Here is a 22,725-nt window from a genome sequence, read left to right as displayed (position 1 = left end):
AATAAAATTTAGCTAATATCATAAAAAACACTAAATCTATATAAGTATTTGGACATCACAAACTGATTTTGGAGCTTAAAAACATTCTCTTGTGAAACAAAAATAAATATGAAGTTTAATGCGCAGTTACAGGCTGAAGTTCAATTTTCTTCATCTTACGTCCTCATTTTATGAGAGGGTCCTTGGCTACTAGAAACAAGAATCACACCCCTATGGGTTCAGTAGCTTTATTCAGCCATGTCATCTCAGATTCATCCAAATAAGGGGCCAGAACATCCCTACATCTCCCATGGTAGATGTTAAGCCAATTTATCTCTTCAGGACCTAGAAGGGTCAAGTCGATCATCTTCGCTTGATATGGTGCCTGGACATCAAGAGATCATGGAAGGTTGATATAGTAAGACTCAATTGTAATTGGACTTTTCTTCAACAAGTACAAAAACCTTGAATGTGCAGGGAGGAAAATGGAAATATACAAGTTAAATCTACAACAAGGTGACAGAAGATTCAGTCTTTATGCTAGCTGGATTTTTGCAGAGAAAATGTTTACCTAGTACCCAAAGACAGTAGTTTTAAAGTAGCTTCTCAACAACATCTATAGCACGCCTTCGACTTTAAAGCTAGTTGAGCCATGGGGAAGGCCAAATTAAATATTATCATAAACTTTTCTTTGTACACAAACTATGAATTTATTTCCAGAGCAACCAAGGAGGCAAGAGCTAGTAAAAGGCTCAAGTTATAGCTTGGGATACACTTCAAGATTAACTGTTCCAACTTCACCAAAAGAGTTACTTTTCATTTTCTCTAATTTCGATTAGTTCGGTTGAGCGGTTGATCATTTTAACTCATTGGAATATTGGATTACTTTTCCAGTATTTGTGTCTGCTTACTTGGACTGGCAAATGATTCCCTTTCTTTTCAAGTTATCTTGACTATTTTGATTCATAGCCAAGGCAAGTTATATATCCCTATTTTTTTTCCTTTTCCAAAGAAATCATTTCCAAAGTCTTACCTCAAGAAACAGATTATTAGAAACAATATAAGCATATTCAGGAACAAGTGAAAAGGAAGTAGAACAAGCACAATCACTGCAGAAATTTGATGGATGCGCATGTGCTTACCCATGTTATGTGCTCGAATGATAAGTAGCCCTTGTCACCAAAATTGAATTTTGTATCAGCCTCCTTGACGATAAGCACATTCTCCAATCTTATCCCAAAGTTCCCATCCTCGTAGTATCCAGGTTCTGAGAAATGAAATCCAGTATTATACAATTTCAATGGTTCTAGCATAAAGAAACATTTTTGGTTCTTGAAAGTAGAACAAAATGCATAGATATCATTCAAAAATGTCAACATTATAAGATATTAATAATTTAAGTTGAGATTAATAAGTCTGTAAATATAAATAAGCTATTTCAGGGTGCATAGTCCTCATATGATGGTCTCTTGACTACTCCTGAGCTCAATGTGTCCAAGTAAAGTGCAGGGTATGTTACTCGGAACAATATGCAGAGACAGAAGTTTACAGAAACAAGGGCATTAGAGTAGGAATTATTAATATAATTAACTCAAAGCCAAGGTAAACCTAAGGGGAGACCACTCTGAGTATGAGAGCACACCTGCCAGAATTGAGAGGGAATGCAACCACCATTATAAAAGAAGAAGAAGAAAAACACAAACATGTACATGAAGGGAATATACACGGATCTAAGCCCCAGTATTTTGGAGATATTATTTCTGACCTAGAATAAAATCAATGAAGATTATAAACTAACCATCCGTTACAGTCATGGAAGCTTGCAGTGGCACATTACGAGCATGTGGTCTGAAACTAATTAAATGAGGTCCTGTCAAGATAGTTTCAAAAACAGTAATCAGCTTATTTATCAAACTAAAAACAGAGAAGAAAAAAGAAAACAGTTAGCATCTGTTGCTCATTGCTTACCTTCATGTACATTTAGGTATGATCCAATACCATGACCAGTGCCATGTCGATAATCAAGACCATCCTTCCATAAAGGAATTCGAGCAAGAATGTCTAGGGCATGACCTATAAAATACAATAAATCAATGGATGAGTAAAATCAATATAACTTGATGTTTCACTGTAACATGGTTTACCAGTTGTACACATGAATATAAACAAGCGACAGAGATAAAAGATGAAATTACCATTAGTTCCATTGGGAAAACAGGCATTACCCAAAGCAATGTGACCCTTGAGAACCTGTATAGTATTAATTTCATAAGAGTTGGATGAAAAAAAGTGGGAAGAGAGAAAGGGAGTGCTTTGTAATGATTTCAAACTACCGTAATCTCCTGTTCCATAAAATTGAAATGTTCAAAGGGAAGTCTGAAGCCACATACCGCAGTGTAGCATGCTTTTTCATGCGTTGATGGATTCCCAAAATGGACCGTGCGAGTTATGTCAGTTGTTCCATCCAGATACTTCATGCCATAAAAATATCAAAGGAAAATAAGACATCACTAAGCAGTATAATATTATACAGATTTTGTGATTATAAACCAAACAATTTATGAACCTGTGCTCCAGAATCAAACAGATAGATGCTGTCTGGATTGAGCTCTGCACATGTTTCAGCATGTGGAGAATAATGGATGATTGCTGCATTTGGACCGACTGATGAAATTGTTGGGAAACTTAACCCCCTAAAATGCTGCCATTTGTATCACATAACCAAAAAAAAGAAAAATCATCTTGTCAAACTACTTGAATGAGAAACAAAAACAATATCACACCAAAATTAAATTCCGTGAAGAGATAAAATGAGCCTTTGCTTGTTGCCATTTTCACTTACAAATTGCTTTATTCCCTGAGTTGAAATGATTTTAGGCTAGGCTGCCATCAATTTTCATACTAGGAACCAAACTCTCCAGCCATAAGGAGATCCAGTCCATTTTATCTAAATTTTCACCATCATGACCAATCAAAGGAGAAAAACCCGAGCAAATTATAAAGATCCCCTATATACATTTCTGCACTTTACTGTTCATTAATCAGGTCAGGATGCATAGCAGGGTCACTTCAAAAAAAAATGTTGAAAATTTCCTATACCTGGTAACCAAAAACCACATGTAAAACACTACTATAAAGTAGAAGATGCTAAAAATCCTTAATTATGTTGACAGAAAAAACTCACTTCCAAATATTGAAGAATAAAATCACAACATCTTAATTTAATCCCATTGATCTAAATTCATATTTGGCTCTTTACCGTAATCCTTCCTCCATCTACAACTATAAAACATGGCGCAACAGATTTGCACACTGCTCTTTGGATGATATATATCAATAATCAAATGTCAGTTTCTCCATGACAGTTCAAATAAAATAATAATGCATTGATACAGCAACTTAATACCTAGAAACTGACAATACCTACTTTTTTACAGCATGAACAGAAAACAATATTACTACAATAACTTCAAAAGAAAGTTTGTTCCAAATAAGACAATTTACATCATCTGTTAATTAAACTTTTAATTTTGTTTGATGTAATAAGAACTTTTTTCCAAATGTATTTGGTGGGAATACCTCTTTGGATGCTCGGAAACCCTCCAGCTTATCACTAACAGTTACCTCTGTCAGTTTTATAGCTCCCCTGCCATAGCACATACCATTAATATGAGGAAAGTGCCTCAATGTCATGTCAAGCTTAGTCTTTTTGTGTGCATTCATTGTTCGGTGATCTTGTGCAGGACACAAGAGGTAAAGAAAAATGCCCGCATAAAAAAAATATTTGGAAGAGAAAGAGAAAAGGGGAACTGATCATATAGCATCATTTAAAAGTAAACTTCTGGCAAAAAGAAATAGTAGTCAGTGATGGCAATGATGCACTTTACCCAAAAAAAAATAAAAAATGACAGTCAAATCATTTTGTGTGACATAAAGACCAAAGCAAAGCTTGCAAAAAGTTTTCCTAACACTAAGTTAATAATATATATATATATATGAAAATAAAATTGAAGTATCAATAGCCATATCAGGCCTAATAATACCTTAGTGATGAAGCTGTACAAGAAACAAACATCCAAACATACTAAAACCAGACATCAATTATTAATGAAATTTCTTTTTCAAAATGGGATGATCTTGCATCGCAAGATATAAATTTCCATGTCTTACTATAGAAAATGCTCATACTACACATAATGGATGAAATAAACGCAAATGAATGGGACAGCTTTTCTGCCACTTCTAGTATGGACTATCTAAGAGCATGGCTTGTGAGAGAAGGCTCCTAAAAATCAGCAGGATCCATTGCAATTTGGTACTAATAATAAGATTCCATTGGTTTTATAAGCTCCGTTTCACATGCATATACCAAACAAGAAATATATACTAAAATATTAAATTAACCAGATGCACAAAACTTCAATCTATAATCAATCTCATATACACAAACATTAAATGCAACAATGGAGGACTTGTTAGTATGTTGACGTCATACTTTTTATCATTTTTTCTTGCTTGATACATAGATATATCAGCAGTCTGAATTTCAAAGATTGCTGTTTATTCAGTAGTAAACACAAACTTCTCTAATATTTTTTACTAGGAAAAATCAGGTTACATCCTAATGCCTGATGCAGCATTTCCGATCATGGATAGAAAGTAACAGTATGACAAAGGAAAACTTACAAATCCTTTTTCTTATTTGCACTTTGCCCCTCCAAGAAGTAGCCTGAAGCCCCATATGATTCCTGCATCTGCATGTTCAAGACAAGATTTGGAATCAGGTTAAAAAAAAATTCACAGATGCTGGTGAATGTGTGAGTTCAAGCTTGAGCACATTGAAGAGGCTGAAACAAACAAAAACTGATTCATCAATTGTTACATCTCAGAGTTACCTGCTTATCTAACCAGACAAGATATTGCACAACAGCAGCACCATCCCGAACGTGTGCCTTCTTTAAGCCATCCAACTCAACAGGGTTCTAGGATATTGAAACAATTAGCAATGAGAAAAAACTGGCCTATATGGCGTGCATGAACACAATTAAATAGATTTTATTGCTATCAGTAAACCGAACACAATTTACATAGCTTTTCAATGAATCTTTAGAGGGGCAACTGAACTTTAACATTAAAAGATCATATTGTATTGGCTTGTTTATGGTTACAGAGAACTTGTTCTCGTTGGATGTGATTGCACTACCTTTAGAGCTTTTGCAAGGGCCAAAGGAGATTGTTGCATGTGCACCTTCTCAGAATTTAATTTTGAATATAAAGCATAGCAGCATGAACCAGGGTCAACCCATATACGGTCAATATTATTTCCTTCTGCTTCAGTTGTACCATTTCCCGTGGTGGTATCAATTCCTTTGACTTCAGATGTCGAGTCAAGCTGATCAGATGCAAGCAAGACCACATCTGAACTCACATCAGCGTAATCTCGAACATCAATTCCATTTTCCTCCATATAACAGTTTGTCTGCATAAGAACAAATGAATTAGGTATTCATAACTATTCAACCTACTAGGTTAAGCTTCTTTCCACAACTTCATATTTGTGTATGAATCTAGAAGTATGTTTGAAAGACAGAAAGCAAACATTGTTTTAAAGTTGACATTGGATAAAAAAAGACTTGGTGAACACCAACATTTAATTGAATGCTAGCTGAAACATAAACTAATGAAAGTGAAAGAATACAATATAAAGATCATTGAGAAATCTTGGATATCAGAAAACAGTTGAAAGTTGAAAATATCAAAAAAAAAAAAAATCTCTAGGTTGCAGAAGAAAAACATTGCATATGTACACTGTAAAAAGCATCTACAATTGACATGAATTATGAAACTGACCTCAGCAGACACCTTCTTCTTGTCCACATAAAGGAAAGCTGAATTGGATGTTATTATAGCAAATGCATGAACAACTGGACAATAGGACACATCAGTCCCACGAATATTATACAACCAAGCTACCTGCATTGAAGAAAAACTGGTTTAACATTTCAATATGTCTGAACAAGCAAATTATTTGGGAAAGAATGATATAAACTCACCTCATCAAGTGTTGTGACAACTATGCCACGAGTTTTCTCATTTTTGAGTTTTGCTCTCAAATCCTTCAACTTCTGTGCAACCGGACATCCAGTAAACTCTATCGGATGAACCACAACTGGATTTATTTCCGCTGGCGGACGACTTTTCCAGACCTCATCAACCAAATTGGTTTCAGTCTGAACAAGTTTCTGTTGTTTCTTCGCAAAAGTCAGTTGCCACCGTTGCGCAGTATCTACCGATACACACCATGGATCAATCCCAATAGCCGCCTCCACAGGTAGATTCTAATAAAACCAAATATAAAGACATGCTTAACACCACATAAACCTAAAACTTGTAAAAAAAAAAAAAACGAACTACTAAAATCATAAGAAAAAACATAGAAATGCTGGCTAAGTTAAACAATTAACAGCCATCCCTTTGGCATAAATTCAATTCAAGAAATAACGAAATCCCAACACAGAATATAGCAAAGTGTTGACAAAAAGTGTAAAGAAATATAATATAAGCCTCACATCAGCCACCCATGCATCAAAACCAGGATCCTCTCCCATACGCATTAACGTCCACTCAACACTAAGTTGCTGCGTTGCCTGTAAGAAATACCGCCCATCCGTCCACAGCCGGGCATCCTTCTTTGTAACAAGCGCCAAACCTAAGCTCAAAAACAACATCATACACTTACTTAGTTACAATCTGGAAAACAAAAATCACAAGAGGAATCAATAATTGAAACTAACAAACCAGCGCTTCCTGTAAAGCCAGAAACGAATTCGCGTCGCTTGTCACGTGCAGACACATACTCACTCTGCAAAAAAAAAATCATAAATCGTATGATCCAAACATTGAAAAGTTTAGAAGATGATTGAAGTGAAAGCGTAGTACCTGATGATAATCTTCAGATGGAACAACTAAGGCATCAAGAGGTGGAGAATGAGACGCCATTAGAGACCTTAAAGAAGCTAGTATTTCTGACATGATTTTTCTTCTTGATTCAATTTTGAGTGAGCGAGTGAGAGATTGAAATGGAGCAGGTCTATACTGGAGATAAAACAAATCAAAGCTAGATTGGGAACTGTCTAGGATGCGTCAGGAATTATAATGGTTGGGAGGTGTGAAATCAGATACTTTGTTCGAATCTCTTACATTTAGTCCTCCAACTAATTATTTAATCAATTGGGGTCATCTATATACTCTTACTTGATCGAATACCCTTGTTAATTGGAGATCGTCTTCAGAAATGCACATGCAGTCACGTGTTTTCCCCTTATCCTAATTTCTCAAGTTCCGGACATAGAAATGTTCAATTTCTGGTTTCAATTTAAGACAAGTTGTTGGACATAAAGATATTTAGCATTGTAAGGATTCAATTGAGAAGAAGGTATATAGAAGGGGAATTTAATATATAAATTGGGTAGTTGGGGGACTCAATCAAAAAAGAAAAAACTACATATGGCTGGGAAATAATCTGAGGTTTCCTTCACGAAGTTGACCTTCTCAGTAATTGTTTTTCAAAATTGCTTTTACAAGGTTCCTTAATCTTGGTAAAACAGTAAATACTCGCCGTTTTATCAACGCAAACAGATATTTATGCCAAATGTAGAAAAGCAAGCATGGACTCCAATAATCTGAAAAATGAATCAGATTCCCTGTGTCTGTTCTGCTTTCCAATGTCGAAAAAAAATTAATTATGAGATTGGATTCATGGACTGCACAATTCTGTACTCTGTTTATGAAGTAGTTTTAAAATTTATTGGCTCAACGGTCAATCCAGAATCAAATTCATCTAAAATTAAAAACGGGTTAAATTGAAAAGAAAAAAAAAAAAAAAAAAAACTTGGTGTCATCCAATAAAATCTAATTAAAAACCCGATTATAATTTATTAATTTTTATTTTTTTATTTTATTAAAAACAATATCGTTTTAATTTTTAAATAAATAAAATTAACCCAATTAAATTCTAAAACCCAATGTTTAACTGGACTGGCAATTAAACTGAATCTAAAAACTATTGTTCATGAGATTAGGCTGTTCGTAATAGCATAATCTTAAAAAAAAATAAAAATGGAAGTCCTCAATTAAAAAGTAAAAGCATGTTTTTTGAATGTTGGTAACTTAGTACCACTAAAAGGAACTTTTTTATATATAATAATAATAACGATAATGATAATAAATATTATTTAATAAGTTGGCGTGCAATCCAAAAATCTTGTTCTCAATCCCATAATGTCTGATCCCATTTATGCTTTATGCCCTCAGGCAGCTTCAGAATCATGCTTTTTGCCCAGTGTGAAGTATCAATGGAACGTTTTTTGAAGTATGTTAAAAATTATTTTTTAAAGTGCGTTAAAAACTATATTAAATTAATATTTTAAAAACATATATTTATAATATTAATAAATTTAAAAATCTAAAATCAATAAAAAATTTACTAAAAAAATATATTAAAATTTGATGAAAAATCGGTTTAACCACAAACTTTAATGGGGATATGATAAGTGTTTGTGTTTGTGTTTTTAGGTTTGATTTTTTCCAAATTATTTTTTTATAAAAATATATTAAATTGCAATTTTGTATATATTTTTATTATTATTTTTATGTGTTGATGTAAAAAATAAAAAATATTATTTTAATAAAAAATATTTTTAAGAAACATCACATATCTTATTATCAAATATGAGAGCAAGTTTCAAGAAAAAAGCTGATAAATCTTGAAATGGTTAAAAAATTATACATAATGTGTTGTTTTTAATTATGTAATTTGTATACTAAAAAAATAATTATGTTGTTCTTTTTCAGATTATATTATTTTTGAAAATTTGAACATGTTTTTTTTTATAAAAAAAAAAAGAAGAAGAAGAACACTTAATGAATCAGGCCATTCAATGCTATAATCTCAGTTTTCAATCAGAGGTTTAAATTATAAGTTAAACGGCTTAATTCAGTCAATTAAAAATTAAAATGATGTCATTTTATTTGTTTATTTTTTAAAAAGAAAGCCAAAACAGAGCATAATTGTACGGTCCCCATTATTCCATACTTCAAGCTTGTGTTCTTGTCATTGAATTACAGATTGCTTCATACTGCAATTTTATTTTTTTTTTTTATCAGGAGCTTCATATATCCATATGCAAGTCAAAGAAAAACAAAAACGAAGATCCACATTCCAGCTTTTATCTAACAGCATCTCTTCGCCTAGTCCAAGTTCATTGAGCCTGTTCTTCCCATGCCCAGTCTGCTTTAACCAGAGAGCATTTCTGGCTTTTCGAGCAAGCGTTGTGCTTGGGAACACGATTGAAACCATGTTCCACAAAATTTAATTTATTTTTTTTATTATAATTTAATATGGTTGGTATATTTTGAATTGTTTTGATGTGTTGATGTTAAAAATAATTTTTAAAAAATAAAAAAAATATCATTGATATATATTTCGACACGAAAAGTTATTTGAAAAGCAACAACTACAACGCTAGCAAACATACAAAGTGAATCTCCATGTAATAGTATTGTCATCCTCGTACTGAACTAATTCTTGTATCAGTCATTGGTCATGGATACCTCTCCATTGCACAGTCAGCTCGTATGAGTGGATAAAAAGACTTGCGTAAGTTAGTGTACACAATGGCTCTCTGCTAAAACACGCCATGGAAGAAAAAATGAGCTTTTACTATAATCTGTGGTTGTTGAAATCGTGTTTTCAGTAAACTTTGTTTCTTCTACAGTTGGAACTTTCTTGCACTGTAGGTCATCTAACGTTGGGGTAGATGTCTCTGTCCAAAGCTAACAGATTCTTTAAGCATATTTGCTTGAGTCATCATTCAAGGACAAGATCGCACCAGAAAGATTCCCCAGGAAAATAAATTCCAAAGCTGCAAGCAAGTAAAGTTCTTCGTCCTCAAAAGTGTATGAGCCTAAACAGGAACTGTTTCGTGTTCTTTAATTTTAGATAATGATAGATATAAATGAACTAATAGCGACTCAAATGCTTTAAAACCATGTTTATTACAATGACTCGGTAACAAGCTCATCATTTTATTGAATTACAAGAAATTTACTATGAAGATCTAATTGAAAAAACAAAAAAAAAGGCATATTGGAGGTTGTTCGAGCTTCCATAAAAATATATTCGAAGTTGCTTACTTAATAGAAAATCCTCATAAATTTTTCCCATGATTTTCCTATAATCTAGAATTCTACTTAATAGAAGAGAAACTAATTTGAATTCATATTTAAAAGATCCTAAGATGGTAACTTTAAATTTAAACAGAAATAAATCAAGATTAGGACTATTATAATTGCATCCCCATTAAAAACAACCTTGCCTTCAAGGTTAAGGTTAGGGTAGGTTCCTTTAGCAGACATGTTTATGTTTTGATGTTGTTGCTTTAGTTCTTTCAAAATAATTTGTTGAGTTTGTTGTACTTGATGCTCCTTGCTTCTGCTGTTGTTCATGCCTGCAATTGCTTCAATAAGCTGACATCCTACCTGGTTCTTTCTGCCATGGATCTACTGCTTCAATTTTTTCCCATGATTTTTTAATAGCCTAGAATTCTACTTGAATAGAAGAGAAAAACCAAATCAAATTCAAAAGATCCTAATCAATCAAGGCTACGGTACATAGTCACAATCAAACAAAAAATAAATCTACAAAATAATATGTCCAACAAATCCATATCGTTATTCAGATAATTTCGAGTCATAAACAGCTTGCAGCACTGAGTGGAAAAGGGGAGAAATGTGGAATGGATTTGACCATGTATGATCCTCCAAATATGACAGTGAGTAAAACAACAAGAACAATTACAAAAAAATGCACTCAAATTAACGAATAGATAAAGGGGATGTAAATGCGTTCTGAAGAGTAAAACATGTCATCAGGTCTGGGCAAGCCTCTTGACCATTGAGGCCATATATTTACCCTGATGTTCAGCAAGTGCCAACTCTGTTTCATTTGCTTCTCTTGAGCCATCCCCGGCATAAACTCCAGCGCCGTATGGAGAGCCACCTCGAATGGAATCCATCTTGAACATGCCAGCTCCAAAGGTGTATCCAATCGGAACAAATAGCATCCCGTGGTGGGTCAACTGGGTAATTGCGGTCCATCTGTCTCAACCCAAACAAGAGGATTAAGGCAATGGAAAACGATTAATATAAATTGGTTTTCTAGAAAAGAATTCATACAGCTCATTCATTTTCATAAGCGATCATAACAATCCAAACCACCATCTCTATAGCATTAAATCCTTTAAAATGTTAAGCCAACAGAGATGACTTGAGAACAAAAGCCAAACGCTCTCAGTTATCAAAACAAAAGATAAAATGTCAGAATCCCAAAATAGATGCACTACATTTACAAAAAAAAGAAAGAAAAGAAACCAACTTTTTTTTGCTTATGAAAATGCACGATTTCATATTTAAATTAAGTTTTAGCTACAACAAGGAAAAAATATGCACCAAGAACAAACGGCTAAGCACATCAACCTGAAACAGAACCTGAAAATGCCAATACAAAGGTAACTCAAGCTCAGTTTGGTTGGCTGACTTAGCTAGTATAAATGTCTTACAAGCTCTGGCATGTCAAAACTCCTGGATGCTCAAACTAATACTAAAATGCGCCTGGTTACAGCTATATATCAGTGTCGTCTCTTCACTCATGCCACTCTTCCAAAAACCCCTGTTGCTTCACTTTTATAGTATCTTGCTCTGTTCTTACTAAGCTATATTTTTGCCTCGTTTTCATCTCAATAAATCTCCTTTTTTTTTCCTTCTCTGTTTTACACTAATTCACATACCGAAGAAGGTTTTCAACTGGCTATTCGTTTAGGGGTTAAACAAATTTCCCTGCATCTGAATTTCCATATTTCAACGATACCTCTACTTTCCGTGAATCATTCTTTCTTACCTAAACCCTCACCCAAGGCTTGAATTAAAGAGAAAAACACAACCTTCATAAAATCTTAGAGAATTTTCACATGGAATCTAATCATGGAATCAACAAGAACCTGTGATCAAAAGGGCATATCACAAAACATAATTATGATTTGTTTTAGCCAGTAAAAGCGATGCATATTCTAACAGAAACAACATTAACTTTGAATCATGAAGTACAAGCAGAGCATTATTAACTTACGCAGTAGTTTCTTGACCTCCACCTTGAGTCCCAGTACTAACAAAAAACCCAGCAGGTTTCCCAGCAAGTTTCTGCTCCTTCCACAACTGCCCCGTCGAATCGAAAAACGCTTTCATCTGCGCAGCCATACACCCATACCTTGTCGGAAACCCAAACAAAACACCATCCGCATTCACCAATTCCGCCGCCGTAATCTCAGGGATCCCAGCATCTTTCTCCGGAGCTTTCATTTTGATCAAAACATCATCAGACAACGTTTCTGCAACCCGATATAGAAAAGCCTCAACTCCTTCCACTCCGTCCACTCCTTTCTTCATTCTCTTGGCCAATCCTTCCACGTGCCCATACATGGAGTAAAACACAATAAAAACTTTCAATTTTGATGAAATTGTGGGCTCTAGTGATGTGCTTGCGATATCATTAGTTTCCTCGTCGTTAACAGGGATTGGTTCGGCTTCGCGGGTGGTGGAAACGGGGTCGTCGGACACTGGTGGTTGTTTTTTCTTACTCGGAACGCAGCCGCCTCCTTTTCCCATTTTAGAAATCAATTCCGATCAGATAATCGGGTGAATTCGACAGTGAATTGGAGAGATAATGTTACTAATGGACAGAGTGTGTATGCGTTTGGATCTAAAGATTAGTCTTTCTTTATTTATTAGTGTTAATTAAGTCGATTATTAATGATTAGTTAGTATGTGAGAAGTTGGTAGAGAGCTGTGGATTGACTTTGAATTTTTATTTTTTTTTTGCCATGTGGTGGTTCAAACTGTCTTTTAAGCCGGTCATTTTAGCTCTTTGTGATTTTATTTTAATTCTATAATTCAGAATGGGTTTTTTGCTGGTTTGGTTTCGTCTCTATCTGTTGCTTGCAATGAAGAAAAAGATCCCCTGCCGTGTTTGATTGTAATTGCGGTGCAAATGTTTTCGATAATGTATGAAACGCGGTTAATTTATATTTTTAAAATCTTTAAATTTATTTTACTAAAAAATAATATTTTTTTATAATTTAGATTATTTTTATGCATTAATTTCAAAAATAATTTTTAAAAAATAAAAAAATATATTATTTTAATATATTTTAACATAAAAAACATTTTGAAAATCAATCGTAATTATAGTCCCAAACAGATCTAAGAGTATTTTTTAAAATATATAAAAGAATTAATTTAATATTAATATATCAAAATAATACAAAAATATAAAAATAATCTCAAAGTTTTTCAGAATCACAATTTATAACTATATTTTCAAATACATTTTTATTCTCAATAAACGGGAAAATTGGTTCCCAATCCTTACAAAGGCCAATGGATAGTTAAAAAAAAATTAAAAAAAAACTATGATGATGTCTTTGCAAACATGATAAATATTATGGCAATAAAATAAAATTTTAAACTTCAATTAAAATTAGTTGTCATGTTATTTTTTTTCAATTATCAAATCATTTTCAGATATTTTATAGGTCAATGATTTCACCATCTATTTACATTTATGATCAATTTTATTTTTGATAGTTTTATTGTATTAAAATATAATTCATATATGCATGCACAAGTATTTATACAATCATATAAAAGAATTATGTTAGTTAATTGAGAAAAATAAAACATAGACTTTGTTTTCCTTATAAGTCAAAGATCAAGCGGATAATCTCTAACTAAGCGTATATGATCCAAGTTTCAAAACCTTGTTCTTTAGCTCAATTGATCTTATTTGACTGCAATAACATTACATGATTTCAAATTCACACCATTGATAGCATGGAGCAAATAATAAGGCAAACAAAATTGCATTGGCTTCCTTGGTTTTGAAAATAACTTGCCCCAGTCCATTTGGGCGGCTAACTTTTGATTTTTTTACGATCATGCTTTGTTCAATGTATTAATAAAGTGGGGATTTTGAAAATCAACCGCAATCATATTTCTAAACAAATCTTAGAATATTTTTTAAGAAATATATAAAAAATTAATTTTAATATTAATATATCAAAATAATACAGACATATAAAAAAAATCTCAAAATTTTTCAGAATCACAGTTTATAACTATATTTCCAAACACATTTTTATTCTCAATAAAGGCAAAAATTGGTTCCCCATCTTTACAAAGGCCAATAGATAGTTAAAAAATTTTTAAAAAAATTATGATGTTGTCTTTGCAAATATGATAAATATTACGGCAATAAAATAAAATTTTAAACTTCAATTAAAATTAGTTGTCATGTTATTTTTTTTCAATTATCAAATCATTTTCAGATATTTTATAGGTCAATGATTTCACTTCACCATCTATTTACATTTATGATCAATTTTATTTTTGATAATTTTATTGTATTAAAATATAATTCATATATGCATGCACAAGTATTTATACAATCATATAAAAGAAATATGTTAGTTAATTGAGAAAAATAAAACATAGACTTTGTTTTCCTTATAAGTCAAAGATCAAGCAGATAATCTTATTTGATCTTATTTGACTGCAATAACATTACATGATTTCAAATTCACACCATGGATAACATGGGAGCAAATTAGGCAAACAAAATTGCATTGGCTTCCTTGGTTTTGAAAATAACTTGCCCCAGTCCATTTGGGCGGCTAACTTTTGATTTTTCTACGATGATGCTTCGTGGAGTGTGTTGATAGAGCGGGGGGGTTTTGATACTATCCTATAGTTTATTTTTTAAGAATTATTTTAATATTAATATATTAAAACAATCTTAAAAATATAAAAAGTTAATTTTAAATAGTTAATTTTTAAAATTTTAATAAAATATTATTTAATTGTATAGACTTGTAAAATGAGCAAGGTTTTTTGTTTTTTAAAACTCATCGGTAGCTCACAAGTCCTTATGTTCATGGTGGCATGGAGAATTAGAGTATTCCCTAGGCTATTGTTTAGTATATGATAGTTGTTATTTTATGTAGTATTTTTTTTATTTCTAATGCATCAAGATAATATATATTTTTTTAATTTATTTTTAATATTAAAAAATTAAAAAATTAATTTTTAAAAAATATAATATTACCAGAAAAACAAACACTTCTTTTGGTTCCTCGAAGGAGCGTTTAGTGGATATAATTTATCTTGTGGATATTGTTATTGTAATGGTGGCTTGTACCTATTTCCGACAAGTTGATGCAAGCAGACCTAGATCCAAGGAACAATCCAAATATCAGTCAGCTCTGCTGGAGAGTTAAGGGAGTTCCTTAGTACTAGGAGGTGTCATATTGCAAGTCAGGCAACAAGAGTAGCTTGTGTCCGATACTGATAATGGAGGAGAGGAGATTGGCATCATGCTGTTGTGGAGAACCTATAAGATGAAGAGCTTTTTATCCGGTGCTGGAGTGTGGGTATTATAATTATTTTTTAAAATATTTTTTATTTAAAAATAGATTAAAATAATATATATTTTTTATTTTTTAAAAAAATATTTTTGATATAAACACAATAAAATAATTTAAAAACACTAAAAAAATATTAATTTAAAATAAAAAAAATTAAATTATTTTAAAAATACTTTTAAAATATAAAAATAAATAGATGTCATACTACTAGATGATCATCATATATTTGATTCGTGAGAGGGCTAACATTGTCGCGTGATATGCCCACTGGGGAGCCAATTTTGATTAGGCCTGTTAGCTTTTTTTCTTGGAATTCGAGCCAGCTTCATTTTTTCTTGACTAGGTTTCTATAGAGGATGATCATGACAGATAGCCAAGATCAGGGACTGGTTTGTAGAGTTGTTACAGAATTAGGGACTAAGCTTAAAAACTACAAAGAAAAATTGCCATGCATGTAATGCCCACATGCTAGTGCGTGGGACAATACTCCTCTTCACAGTGCGTGAGGAGGCGTCCAAAGTTGAAAAGATGATGGGCCACCTGGGTTGGAAGTGTTTTGGACCCCACTTTATGATCAGACGACATGTCATCTAGAGGTCTGCAGAGGATGAGTGTCATCGCTATTTTGGTTCCGCCTTCTTTTTTTCTCTCCTCGATTGAATTCCGCACCTCTTTTAAAGCCCACTAAATACCATATATGGGCTTGGTTTTCGACCTTTTCCCCCCCAGCAAATTAGGCTAGGCTTTCCAGCATTTTTTTAAAAAACTCTTGGGCTCGATTTCACGATACTTTTTTCATAGTCAATTATGATCCACAATATTTTATTTTTATTTTTTAAATTTGAATAAGTTTTTAATAATATATTGTTGTTTTAATTTTTAATTTTATTTAACTTGGTCAAATGTGGCCTGCATAAGATTGCGAGATATACATTTGTTAGTTTTTAAAATTAAAGGCATTTAATTGATGAAGTTTTGAAAGTACATACACTCAATTAGCAAAACTAAAAACACATATAAATATTAAGGGGTATAACTTAATTAGTCTAGTTTTAATTTTGTTTTTTAAATATTACTAGTTTGAATCTCATAAACTTCAGGACTAGTAAAAACTTACATAATCGTTAACTTCAGGATTCGTGGGATTAGTTGAAGTACATGCAAGTTAGCTCGGATATCTATATTAAAAAAAAAACACATACATTCAAATAAAATAAAATAAAATAAAATGTTCATGTACATTTGACAACATATAGTATACTGACATGTTTATTTGAAGGAATCTTGAGTAAACATTTGATTAGATAAAAACTTTGAAAACTTGCGTGAACTTCAACACCAAAAACAAAAAAAGAGACTAAAAAAAATCAAACATAAAAAATACATTAACCTCTTTTCTTTGCTCTCGTGACTGTACGGTTGAAATTCCAAAAAAAAAAAAAAAAGGGAAAATCACTTAAAATGTAATTTTATATATATAAAAATTAGCGTGCAAATTTAGGTTATGACACTACTGCATCTAATCTCATGCATGTTAATAATAAGGACTTTTTTGTCTCCTTTCCAATTATCTTACTTATTTTTTTTTTTTCATTTACATATTTAATAAAACTAACATAAAAATATTTAGATTGTGATTGGATATTCTAATTTTTTTTTAAAATAAACATTTAACAAATAATAATATCTTGATATTATATGACCGTGTATTTTCAAATAATATTTTTGTTATATATGTGTGTGTGTGAGGAGATGTTATCATTCTAAACTGTCATATCTCCTAAAATTAGGCTTTAAATATGTTATTTATATCAACTTTATTATTTTTTTTATTGTATTAATTTTCATTATGCTTTCAAATTCTAATTTATTTTTTTTAGTAGAGATAAGTGTCCTAACTTATTTAAAATTCTTGTAAATCTTTTAAACTAACAAACATTATTGGACTTATTTTCTTATAAAATAAAACTATGAATACATATGGTTTACATTTGTAACTCTTTTCACTCATTAAAATTCTATCTTTATATGATTGTTGTTGTCTTTCTAGCTCTTTTCTATATCAAAGACCATATCTCACCCATAATGAATTTAACTTTCAGGTCTACATGCTTACACCTATACTTTACATTCTAGTAACTAGTTAATTCAACTTCTCGGTTGTCATAGAGACACAACTAATTTTCATTTTAGAATTTAGTAATTAAACTTAATTACTTGATAAAGGTACGGTGCACCTATTTAATATCTGTGTTAGAACAAAAACTCTTTGTTGCACAAACCCCATGGATTTTCTTAGGAGTAACTCAACATGTACGAAATCTTATTCAAATTCTCATTACAATTTAAATTCTGAATCCATGGTTATAAAACATGGCATTTTTCTTTTGATGTTCAATCATCTTTCATTACCTATCCTTCAACACATACACATCTTCCTTAATTCATCTTAGACACATTCAACAACACATTTTCCTATCCGAGACCACACACCAATTTGAATTTGGTCTCCCTCCTCCTTTTGATACTCATTTAGCCAAACCTAGGAATACAAAAAGGAGGGTGTCCATTTTGTATCATTTAATTACTTGTCCATCATTATATTTACACAAAAACATATGTTTACTAATTTAACCAATCAAATCTTCTTAAAATCCGTATTGATTATAATTTCCATTTTGATCACAACACCATTTATGTCATGCATGCCTACCAAAATCATAAATCTCATCATCCTTGACAATATTTTGGCCGACACTTGCCTAGGGTAAAATGCTAAAAATTCTTAAATCTCTTTAATTTATTCATTAGTAAATAATTCTACGCACTTCCAAACCTATATAATTTTACATATGTATATTTACATGATTGCTTATTCCATGTTAAAAAATGTAGTAATATTTCTACTTGAAAGACAATATCAGTAATTGTTCTTCCATCATCATTGTAACATTTCCATACCATTTCTTTTCATTCTACAAGAGCTACTTAATCAATCAAGCAAGTTTCCATTGAATTCTTACCATATGGCCGAACCTACCAAGATCAATTCTTCAAGTTCTTTCATTTCAATCACTTCACTTTCCTCACATTAATCCCATGTTTAAAACTTACAAGTTATGTTTTAATCTTTAAGCAAGTTGTATAACATAAACCATGTTCTTTCCTTACACTAATACAAGAGCACATAATACATTAAAATTCTCAGATTTGAACTAGCTAGTTTCTTCTCTTGAAATTGCTTGTTCAAACTCATAATATTATAATTTACAATTCAATTTTTATCCCTCCTTCATGCTCAAATGTGGTCGGCCCTAATGTTTGGGTTTTCTCTTGATGTACTTGAAATTAATTTCCTTGTTAATTCCTTTAAGTTTTTCTTTCTTTCTTTGCTAACTTAACATATTTGTTTCACTAGGCTTCCAAATCAAACATGTACAAGAACCCTAATCCACCACATTTTGGGTTTTCATCTCCTCCAATATATTTACTCATAACATAATGGAAATATGAAGAACTGTACTTAACACACAAATTTGAACAATGTTTCAAGGATGTTATAGATAATTTCTTCCTCCTCCTCCTCCTCTTAACTTGTTTCTCCTTCAATTTGTTCTTCTCTAGTCGTCCCCTCTCTCTTTCAATATTTCCTAATAATAGTTTTTTTTTCACACACACACACTCTTTTAAACCAATATTGTAAGGCATGCAAATGATTTTGATGAAGGAAACACAAGAAAAAAGGAGTGGTTTAGGGCTATCTGGCCGGCACTACTAGGGAGAGGAAGCGTCGTTCTCTTTTGACTCAATGTATTTATAAACCCCCCCTTGTTTTTTCCCTTGACAGCACCAACTATTCTTGAATAGTCGATTAGTTATAGCAGTAGTCGCAGGGCGTATGTATTATACTATTTTTAACAGCAATTATTACTTGGGCATAGTTAGTTTTTTATATAAATAACAAAAAAATAAAAACATCAAATTAATTATATTATATCTTTGTCGAAACACTTTTTTTTTTTGCTTTGGTAGAAGTACATGCAATGCTTACCAAAGTTCTGTACTCTAGAAATCAAGAGGGGATTTGGGTTGACTTCTGCTTCTTATTCATTGGTGGTTGCTGCTTATTTGTACTAAGCTTTTTCAAAACATCTAGCATAATAAAAAAAAAAACCTGGATGAGATTATCTACTAGCTGCTAGTCAAAAGGCAAAGCATTAAATTAATATCGGCATGCATTTCCAATTACTAGCTAGCTTGACAGAGAGACCTCGTGATACACTAGATGAAGAAGTTGTTTACATTAGATTGTTACTTAATCACTATCTACATTATCCTAATTATAGTAATATCAGTTAGCTAGCTAGCCAGTTACATATACAGATTAATCCATTCCATGCCAGGAATGTAATTGTTTTCTGGTGGCATGTAGAAAGCATCTCCATATCCTTCCATTGCAAACTCTCCAAGAAATGGGGGGTCCATAGCCATCGACAAGGATGAACTAGGACTATTGGTGGAAACCCCATCAATACGGTCTGACAGCCTTTGGATCTCCTTTTCTGCTTCAGAGAGTTGTTCCTTGAGCTTTAAAACCTGCAATGAATGAACCCACGATTTAGTAATTATACATGTGGAGAAAACAAGAAGAAAGGTGATATATGTGAGAAATATTGACAGAGGAATATTTGTTTAATCAATCTTTATAGGACAATGGCGTGCCATTTCCAAAGTGCGAGAGTGCCACGTGCTGGTGTTCTAGTGGCTTTGAAGGGCCCGATATAACAGTTAACCTTAAACAATGCTGTACGGACACATGCTGACTAGTGGATTGAAACACATAGTAGTAGAGCAGTGTTTTGTTGTTAAATAGAGTGGCATCATGCTGTTCCTTGTCCAAATTTTGGTTCACTTTGAGGATGATATTTTTCCTTTGTAGCCTTATCGAACAGCTAGCTAGCTGGCATGGCTTTTTTCTTCGAACCTTGAGCTCATGTACGTTCAAGAATATGGTAGGTCACCATGTCTTATTGCAGTTTAAGAGATTAGGCACGATATAATCTTATTTTATTGCTTTTCTTCCAAGAAAGTCAGTAATGGAAGTCATAAATTTCGGAATTGAGCAGCACTATCTTATCGTTAAAGATAAAACAAAGTAGCAGTAGTAGTAGCAGTTACATGTTGAGTAAGGAAGTAAAAGTATGTTTGCAATCACTAGAGAATACTATTCCAAATTGTCATTCTTAACTTTCTGTTTGGTTGCTCGAAATAGGAAAATCTTGCCTTGCTTTTGTCCTAGAATCTAATCAACACAGAAGACAAAAAAGTATGCCAAAGAGAAGACATTCAAGAAACCAATTAATGAGTGGCTAGACTAGTCGAGTCTTGCGTTTGCAGGGAGAGCATGCACATAGAAGTCAAATTGGAGTCCTGAATTTATCATTGTGCATGAAAAAAATCAACCACGTGAGTCTACTTTTATTTTCCAGGGTAATACAACTAAGATAAGTCTACTTTTACCATAAATCAACTCAGCTCCATCATGTAAATAGTTACACTAAGTTGAGTGTTTCTTCATGTAAATTTACGACTTGATCAAGCAATTAGCTAGATATATATATACACACACTCAATTACTTCTTCGGTGCAATAAAAAGAAAACAAATTTCGAGGCCTTTCTAAACTAATAAAGAACTTGAGAGACAATTCTAAAAAACACAGAGAGAAAGAGAGAGAGAGAGAGAGAGAGAGAGAGAGAGAGAGAGAGAGAGAGAGAGAGAGACATGGACCTCGGATTCAAGGTGGCATTTCTCGACAACTATGTTTTCATGGGATGTCTTCAACTTTGTGTACTCCTCCTCTAGCTTCTTGTTCTTCCACCTTGCCCTCCGGTTTTGAAACCAAACGGCAACTTGGCGAGGATCGAGTCCCAACTCTAAAGCAAGCTTGTCTTTCCTCTCAGATTCCAACTTATGTTCATTACCAAAATTCATTTCAAGGAGATTAACTTGCTCCTCATTAAGTTTCCTCTTCCTTGCCCCATTAAGGCCGGCGTCTTTGTTCTTCTTTCGCCTTCGTCGTGGTTTAGATTCACCTAAGCATGATCAAAAACTCATGTTAAGTAAACATCATGAATCACTTATTTACAAAGCTGATGATCAACACAAAAAGAAATCATGATTGTTAGTTTCTTTTCTTTTTAGCTGTACTGTTTTTTCGTATCTCTAACCTTGTTGTGGAACCATTTGAGTGAATACACCTGGGTACAATTGAGAGGTGAGTGCCATGTGATCTTCAACCTTGTAACTCATGGCAGTTGTCTTCCTATTGGTTCTCACGCTCCCTCTCTCTCTCTTTTCTTTTCTTTTCTTTTTTTCTCTTGTCTCACTCAAGATAATTAAGATGGTGTTCTAGGCGTTGAAGGAGTGGACAACCTAGAGAAACATGAGGGTTCATTTTATAAGGGTTGAGTAGGACTTAAGTGGTTGTTTGTCAAAACGGACTTTTTTGAAACTTGGGCAGTGAGGACTTTATTTCTCTCGTAATATCAACAATGCCATTCATGTACCTTGACCAATATGTGGGGGTGAGAAGGAAAGTGTCAACATCCCTCTGAATGCCCTCCCTTTCCTTCACCGGTTTTTGCTTGTTGTAAAAGCAATTGATGAAAGTGAATAAAGATACTAAAAGTGTGCTTCACATCCTTACATGCTGCCCCAATGGCATTCTTTTTTTGTTACAGATTAACTTCCATAATAACATGAAAAGAGAGGGTGCAGGTGGAATCAAAGGAAGTGATCACAACACGACGACGACCACATGTCCCTTCGGTAAGCTTAAGGTGCGCACCGATTGATAGTCGAGACATGCATTTAATTGTGCTTTAAATTGAGGAGAGAGTGATTAATCAGACCAAATTCCATGATTACTCGTTAGGGTAAGAGACAAGTGGAGCTGTAGGTGAGTACTGAGGCACAATACTTCAAAGATATAAATATACATGAGAATACGAAAGCTGATGAGGGTTTTGATGAATATTCAACCATTAATCATTGATTATGCATTATCCACAGTACTTTCTAGGGCATGGAATAGGTTTGGTTTAGGCTTTCCTAATCAGGTAATTAGTGAAGGAAGAAAGGGTGATTATGGTGTGAACAAAGAGCTCACACAATCTTGTAATTTCATATGGGTTGAGATCCCAAACCTGACT

At 32.8% G+C, this 22,725-nt stretch overlaps 3 protein-coding genes across 3 annotated transcripts; all 3 read right to left on the bottom strand.

Moving 5' to 3' along the window:
- On the bottom strand, positions 1–7,112 carry LOC118063257 (aminopeptidase P1). Its single transcript, XM_035077251.2, has 16 exons — positions 6,919–7,112; positions 6,778–6,841; positions 6,549–6,688; positions 6,033–6,317; positions 5,830–5,952; positions 5,183–5,458; positions 4,875–4,961; positions 4,666–4,733; positions 3,559–3,625; positions 2,546–2,680; positions 2,370–2,450; positions 2,175–2,229; positions 1,948–2,052; positions 1,778–1,849; positions 1,122–1,246; positions 1–364 (listed from the first exon to the last, which is right to left on the bottom strand). Exons 1-16 carry the CDS (start codon positions 7,009–7,011, stop codon positions 203–205), a joined length of 1,938 nt encoding a protein of 645 aa, XP_034933142.1. The 5' UTR covers positions 7,012–7,112; the 3' UTR covers positions 1–202.
- A 3,578-nt stretch (positions 7,113–10,690) lies between these two features.
- LOC118063258 (probable NAD(P)H dehydrogenase (quinone) FQR1-like 2) lies at positions 10,691–12,871 on the bottom strand. The gene is made up of 2 exons (XM_035077252.2): positions 12,164–12,871; positions 10,691–11,136 (listed from the first exon to the last, which is right to left on the bottom strand). The coding sequence occupies exons 1-2, from the start codon at positions 12,697–12,699 to the stop codon at positions 10,908–10,910; spliced, it is 765 nt and encodes a 254-aa protein (XP_034933143.1). The 5' UTR covers positions 12,700–12,871; the 3' UTR covers positions 10,691–10,907.
- Positions 12,872–19,729: 6,858 nt separating this feature from the next.
- On the bottom strand, positions 19,730–21,956 carry LOC118063259 (homeobox-leucine zipper protein ATHB-40). The gene is made up of 3 exons (XM_035077253.2): positions 21,742–21,956; positions 21,302–21,606; positions 19,730–20,108 (listed from the first exon to the last, which is right to left on the bottom strand). Exons 1-3 carry the CDS (start codon positions 21,821–21,823, stop codon positions 19,884–19,886), a joined length of 612 nt encoding a protein of 203 aa, XP_034933144.1. The 5' UTR covers positions 21,824–21,956; the 3' UTR covers positions 19,730–19,883.
- Between the last annotated feature and the right edge of the window lie 769 nt (positions 21,957–22,725).

This window comes from Populus alba, chromosome 7, assembly GCF_005239225.2.
Source record: "Populus alba chromosome 7, ASM523922v2, whole genome shotgun sequence".
NCBI classification, from domain to species: Eukaryota; Viridiplantae; Streptophyta; class Magnoliopsida; order Malpighiales; family Salicaceae; genus Populus; species Populus alba.
This window is presented reverse-complemented; position numbering and strand designations above follow the sequence as displayed.

Excerpts from the sequence above, each read along its gene's own strand:
- LOC118063257 (XM_035077251.2), bottom strand. The coding sequence starts at position 7,011 with ATGTCAGAAATACTAGCTTCTTTAAGGTCTCTAATGGCGTCTCATTCT. Across the intron at positions 6,318-6,548 it reads TTGATGCATGGGTGGCTGAT|AATCTACCTGTGGAGGCGGC; the intron begins GTGAGGCTTATA and ends TGGTTTTATTAG. Across the intron at positions 1,850-1,947 it reads ATACCTAAATGTACATGAAG|GACCTCATTTAATTAGTTTC; the intron begins GTAAGCAATGAG and ends CTATCTTGACAG.
- LOC118063258 (XM_035077252.2), bottom strand. The coding sequence starts at position 12,699 with ATGGGAAAAGGAGGCGGCTGCGTTCCGAGTAAGAAAAAACAACCACCA. Across the intron at positions 11,137-12,163 it reads GGAGGTCAAGAAACTACTGC|ATGGACCGCAATTACCCAGT; the intron begins GTAAGTTAATAA and ends GGGTTGAGACAG.
- LOC118063259 (XM_035077253.2), bottom strand. The coding sequence starts at position 21,823 with ATGAGTTACAAGGTTGAAGATCACATGGCACTCACCTCTCAATTGTAC. Across the intron at positions 21,607-21,741 it reads TCAAATGGTTCCACAACAAG|GTGAATCTAAACCACGACGA; the intron begins GTTAGAGATACG and ends GATCATGCTTAG. Across the intron at positions 20,109-21,301 it reads AATGCCACCTTGAATCCGAG|GTTTTAAAGCTCAAGGAACA; the intron begins GTCCATGTCTCT and ends CATTCATTGCAG.